This window comes from Eulemur rufifrons, chromosome 7 (genome assembly GCF_041146395.1).
Source record: "Eulemur rufifrons isolate Redbay chromosome 7, OSU_ERuf_1, whole genome shotgun sequence".
NCBI classification, from domain to species: domain Eukaryota; kingdom Metazoa; phylum Chordata; class Mammalia; order Primates; family Lemuridae; genus Eulemur; species Eulemur rufifrons.
The window spans coordinates 243,604,073-243,610,072 of record NC_090989.1 but is presented as its reverse complement, the minus strand read 5'-3'; the positions used below and the strand labels follow the sequence as shown (position 1 = coordinate 243,610,072).

Here is a 6,000-nt window from a genome sequence, read left to right as displayed (position 1 = left end):
TATCTAGTCTTCTTTCATCAGGAAAGCAAAAGTATGTCCAGGAGACTCCTCAGCAAATACATAATTTACATTTAATTTTCCCGAACTATATCAAACAACCACTACTGGCTACAAAGAAAACTGAGAAATCAAATATCCAATTTCCAGTCTCCAAATTAGAGTAAGACAAAGCAGGAGGAGGATAAGAATTCATGTTGAATGAGCCAAATTATGTCTGTCTCAAAAGGGTTGACATTTTACTAGGCCGTGTGTTTTCACACTTCATATCATTAAATCATCACAACTGTAGGAGTTGGTCCTTGTTCTTTTAATTTTACTTAAGAGGGAAGTGTGATCTAGAGCAGTTAAAAGTATTATCCAAGTCACCCAGCTTGGAAACATAGGAACCTATTTCTATCTGACTCTAGAAACACTGCTCTCTAACATCAGTAAAGAAATCTTAAAAGCATGCAAACAGATGCTTTCTGAAAGACTGAATATTGAACTTACTCTTAAAAGGCAGCATGCAGGACAATCTTTAAAATCTTCATTAAATTCTTAAACAATGATCTTGTTCTAACATGTCACAGAACTTGTTGAGAAGTTTCTGAAAGGAGAGAGCCAAGGTTGCTTGGGATTAACCACTGATTTCCATTAGTTGCTGAAGCCCTCACGTGACTCTCAACATTCACCGACTGCTAGGAGAGTTATACATAGTGAATTACTTATTTAATACCTAGCTTATATATTTTCCAGACTTGGTTTGCTTTTATTGATTATAATGTAGTCCTTGATGTATGCCAAAGAAACTCTTTTGCCCTCTATTTTTCCCTGCCATAGGAAGAGCAGAGCCTGAAATAAATACTAATAAAAATAGGAACTAGAACATACTACCTTGTTCAGGTATTAAACACCCTCTTTCCAAAGTTTTAATGACACTATCATATAGGCTATCATGGAACTTTTGGTAGTATAAATATTTTTTCAGGTTAGTAGTTTTTTTTTAAAAAAAAATATCTATAGTTTTTCTTTGGGCTTGATATATCTTCACTTCCCAGAAAAATTTCTATTTACATTTAATTCTTGCTAAATCAGTACAACTGTGTTCCACACTAGGCTCAAGTTTTGCTCATTAATGCTGAGTGAGTTGATATGTCTTAATAATCTCCAACTGTGTTAACTTCTCCCAGGTGCAATCTTATGTTTCACAAGGTTAATGCATTTAATGCATATACTTACTGGGGTTGTTTTTACACATATTAAAATTTTTGTTTGTAAAAAGACCCAATTTCTAAATTTGTCTTTCATCTCTTTAGTCTGTTTTTTAAGGTGTCAAAGAAAACGCCTTTCTTCCATTAGTTAGCATTCCCATTCCTTCCTTTTTCCCTCTTCTAATAAAGTTCAAGGTTGGAGGAGCAGAAAGGGAGATCAGAGGAAAATGAATTTAGTAAAGTGAATATTTTCCAGGATGCCTTCAAAATTCATTGAAAAGCCAATTGCAAAACAAACAAAAACTCTTGTCCAGTCAGCTAAAAAGTTGTATTTTCAAAAATGTCCTAGTAGTTTTCAATCAAGAGAGTGTATTCCAAGAAAAGTAGTATTTTGCCCATCTAGGTCCTGAGGAAATGAAAAGCTTTAATATAAGCTTTTATTGTTTATTCTTATGTTTACAATTAATAACATACTACAAAATTCATTTGCTATCTTGACTCCCAACAATTTTATAAAGTCCTCTTTTTTCATTATGCAAATTATTAGTATTAATAAAATAATGTAAATGTTTGAAAGGAACAGTTTTCAGATACTCTTAAAGTGTTAACATAGAGACAATTATTTTGCTAATTCTATAATTCTACATTATATATAATTATATACAATTCTTATTCTTACTCATTAAGGTGTATCACTAAGGATTTCTCTTAGGCAAACTTTATTAAGTTGGTGTTACCATTAGTCAATAAATTAGTCAATTTAGATTTCTCACTAATTTCAACTGGTCTTCTCTTGCCCCTCAACCCTGCCTTTATATTTAAATCTAGGAAGTATGTGAACAGAAGTCCGGCACTACCTTCAAAATACAGAATTGTAAAAAGGTGGGGAAAGTAATGGGTTAAAAAAAGGGGAAGACTTCTATGGCCTTGAACGTTTATGGCCTGAAAGAGCCACTGAAGTCAGCTCCACACTGTTCCTTTCCTTTGCTGAAAGTCTTCTGACAAGGTCTCTCCTTCCCATTTATTAAAAGTGGTTTCTTATTAGAAGCAATTAAGAACAGCCGGCTCTTTTACCTTCCCTGTGAATCAGAAGCTCTTTGAGGAGTGGCATAAAATCTTTAATGCTATCCCACGGCCTAGATCAGCCTGCAAACCTACATACACAAATTTTAAGTGATTAATAAATAAATAGGTAACATAAAAAGGGAGAGATGCTTCATTAGATATAAATGCCCTGTTTTCTCTCTGCTTCCCCCCTTTCTCTTAGCTGCTATACGGCATCAATGATAAAAACACAGAAGTCGATTACATAGTGTCAGGAATGTGGTGTTCCATAAACTCTAATAAACATAAATAAATATCATCCACGCGGTTCCAGAGAAATCGCTTAGGATGTTTGGAAGGTGCTTGGCAGCCACATCAAGAGCGTACAGCATCACAGTAAGTTGGAAATGGAAAGTTGAGTGTAAAATAACAGCCTATTTGTGCACACAGGGTGTAAAGTATCCTGCAAGGCTTTTCTATAAAAGAAAACCCCTGCCTGTGAACTGAGTTCTTGGGGCCATTAACAAGACTGAAGGCAGGAAGAAAAAGTAGCCACGGACATTTTCAATGGGGTGGGGTCAGTAGGGAGGCAGCGAAGCAAAGGTTCAAGATTCTCCACAAAGAGGGCGAAAGGAGAGACATTTTTATGTATTTTCTGCCTTCCGGGGCAGCCGGGCCAGCACGGGTGAGACCCAGGGTGGAGTGAGTCGGGAAGCAGGTGTCAGGTCGGCAGAAGGCGGGGCAAGAAGAGGCAGGGGTACGTGGTGACTTCTCTGCGCACCTGTGGGGCGGCGCTCGAGATGGGGGCGTTGGTCCCAGAGGGACCCAGTGGCCGGGGGCAGAACCCCTCGCCTGATCGGGCAGGATCGGCCCCTGGAACTCGCTCCCGCACTCTGGCAGCCCCTCCCGGGTGGGTCGCGTTTTCGGTCTGGTTGCAGCGCGCGGTCTGGGCGCAGGAGACCCTCCCGCAATCCCAGCCGCGGCCGGGGTCTCTCGAGTAGGTTTTATTCTCCTGTTCGCACCCTGCTGCCCGCCCCCAAGCTCGTCCCGGGCCCGGGGAGGAACGCGGTGCGCTGGGAAGCACCGTCCCGCGCCTCCCGAGCCGCGCTGAGTTGGCGATGCGAGTTGGCGGACAGTTGCAAACTATCCACCGGTTAACGTCCCGCTCCGCACCCAACTCCGCCCCGCTCTTCTCGCCCCCACCGCCTTCATTTTTCGATTTTAAGTTCTTCTCCTTCCTTACGTGTTTGGATAAATTCGCTGTCCGTAATCTGTTCAGTTGGAAACGACCCGATAGTTTTCACACTTTTTTGAACGCTGACAACAGAAAATGTCACAGGGAGGCGGAGAAGAAGGGAGGAAAGTGTGTGTGTGTGTGTGTGTGTGTGTGTGTGTGTGTTGGCGCGGTTAGAGGGAGGGCAGGGGGCTTCCCTCTCCTAGAGGACAGACAGAATGATACATACTGTCATTAACAGTTTTGACCCACCCAGACCCCACCCTTTGGTTGCATCCATCACACAGTCATTACAAAGGGGCAGCGCTGTCACACTGCTTGCCCTGCTCCTGGGGCTCTCGGCTGGCTTAATGAGGTGCACCCAGCCGGGGCTATTGTGCAGCGCGAATGAGGCAGGAACGAGACGGCAACGATCCCAGCAGCTGCTCGCAGCAGCCCGGGCTCCAGCAGCCCCGCAGCCGCAGCCAAGCCCAGACCTCAAGTGGATGGATGCCTCTGGAAGTGTTTTCCTGAACGAACCCATCAGACAGTGGAAGACTGTGGCAGGGCTAGTGAACTTAGATGGGGCTTTCCTCTCCCGCAGTTGAGCTGGCTGGAGGCAAGTGCAGTCACACGGGTAATCGCGGGGGTGCAGGGGGCGGGGGGTGGTGGTGCTGGTGGTTTTAAGCCAGCTCATGGTCAAAAGGAGGCTTGGATCAATTTCCCCTCCAATCACTCAACTCTCCCCTTTACCTTTTGTTTTGTTAGCTTGGCTTTTTCCACCCCCACCCCCCTCCCTGGTGTGGTCTGAACCGTGCATCTTGCTGTGGGGTTTGATTGTGCATTTAAATGTAATTCTGATTGGTGAATGTTCTCTCCTTTTTGTTGTGATTACTAGAGATACTTTAGTCCTGCCTTCCCAGTTCTGCGCCCTGCACAAGCAGTTTTGAAAAATTAAGTGCAAAAAGCATGACAAAGCAATATGAGGTTGCCGTGGTAAGTGAACTTTTAAATCAAAAATTACCATTTCTTCTCGTACGCTCGGTCTGTGGGTGGTTTAAAGGGGAATCCTCACACACAAAGGGTTGGGGGCTGGGAGGAGGGGATGGTTAAACAAACAAGCAACAGATAAATCAGTAGTTTTAATTTTGTTTTTCTCTCTACTATGGTCAGTAGACAAGTTCTGTGTTTATCTGTGAGATACTCTTGGGATGGTAATGGGCTTGATGCATTTAAAGTGGGTGAGAGTTGGCAGGGAACAGGGAGAAGATGCAGGGGAGGGAGGCAAAGGGAACTGGGTTATTGTCCGGTTTCAAAAGAATCGTGCAGCTCTGACTTCCTGAACCCGGCACAGTAGCCGGGTCATTCCAGATCAAAATGCTGAAGGAGAAAAGGAACAATAGGGTCAGTACAACCTCAACCCTCACCTGCACTGATAGACCTTCCTCTTTCTTCCTCGCCCTTCCTCAGGTAGCAAGATTAGAAACCATCATTCTTAGACAAATTTTAAATGCTAAATGATGATTATATAATACATTTGGAAAGTTGTGGTCTCAAAAGATTTGAGGCTGGAGAAAGAAATTGTTTATTACCCTCCTTACCACTTTACTCTCCTCCCTGACCCACCCACCCCACTTTTTAAACTAAAGTGTACAGATTCATTTAAGAGTCCTCCTTCAGCATCCTCTCCGAATCCCTTTTATTTGTTTTAAAATAGGAGTTATATTCCAAGAAAGGATTTCTGGGTGTTGCCAGAAATCTTATTCATTTTCTATAAATGAATAGCTAAGCTATCCAACTTAGCATTTTTGACAAAGTTAACAATTTCAAGTTTGTTAAAAGGCTCAACTTTTGCTGTGGAGAATTCTAAATTGCTTGGCCAGCTCTGTACGTTGAAAAGGAATTAATAGTGCTAAGTAGTCTTAAAACTTTGTGTTTGTGGATCTAGTTGCCTTTTAACTTATCAAGGGCTGTTGCCATGGAGATAACTGGGATCCCCTATATTGGAATGGACCTGCACATTCTCTGATGAGGCAAGGCCATCTAAGTTTTCTCATTTGAAGGAAGGTATGAAAACAAAAATTTGTCCTGAAAGGAATTGTTTTGTTGAACTCATTCTTAATTTTCATTTATAGGTGCAGATACAATTGCATGTGCTTACATTTCTCAAGACCTATTTTAAGATAAAGATTTTCAATGTAACTATAAACTTCCTGTGATCATAGGAAACACAGAAAATAACTTTTTTAAAAAAACAATTGTATTACAATAAAGATTAATGCATTTTATTGGGCACATATTTTAATAAGTTATTTTAACAACTGACTTATTTTTTATCTATTCTATATGAAGTTTCTAAAATTTACCAGTAACTATTACAGGAAAGTGACATCTTATGTAGTCAGCTTTCAAAGTCATCACTATTGCTTTTAGTCCTGCTATTTGCAATTGCCATCCATAAAACAGTTTTCAGTTTGGGAGCTTAAAAACCAAATGACTAAACTATTAATATGTTGTTACAAGTCCAGTAAAACTTGTAGAAAAAATCTCAAA

At 41.4% G+C, this 6,000-nt stretch overlaps 1 protein-coding gene across 7 annotated transcripts in view; it reads left to right on the top strand.

The window, feature by feature from the left end:
• The first annotated feature begins 3,751 nt into the window (after positions 1-3,751).
• Positions 3,752-6,000, top strand: part of ELAVL2 (ELAV like RNA binding protein 2) — a 157,567-nt gene continuing 155,318 nt past the window's right edge. For all 7 annotated transcript variants that reach the window (XM_069474287.1, XM_069474286.1, XM_069474285.1 and 4 more), the window contains exons 1-2: positions 3,752-4,066; positions 4,346-4,443. In XM_069474287.1, the coding sequence (XP_069330388.1) occupies positions 4,417-4,443 (27 nt within the window). In that variant the 5' untranslated portion in view covers positions 3,752-4,066; positions 4,346-4,416. The remainder of the gene's footprint in view (positions 4,067-4,345; positions 4,444-6,000) is intronic.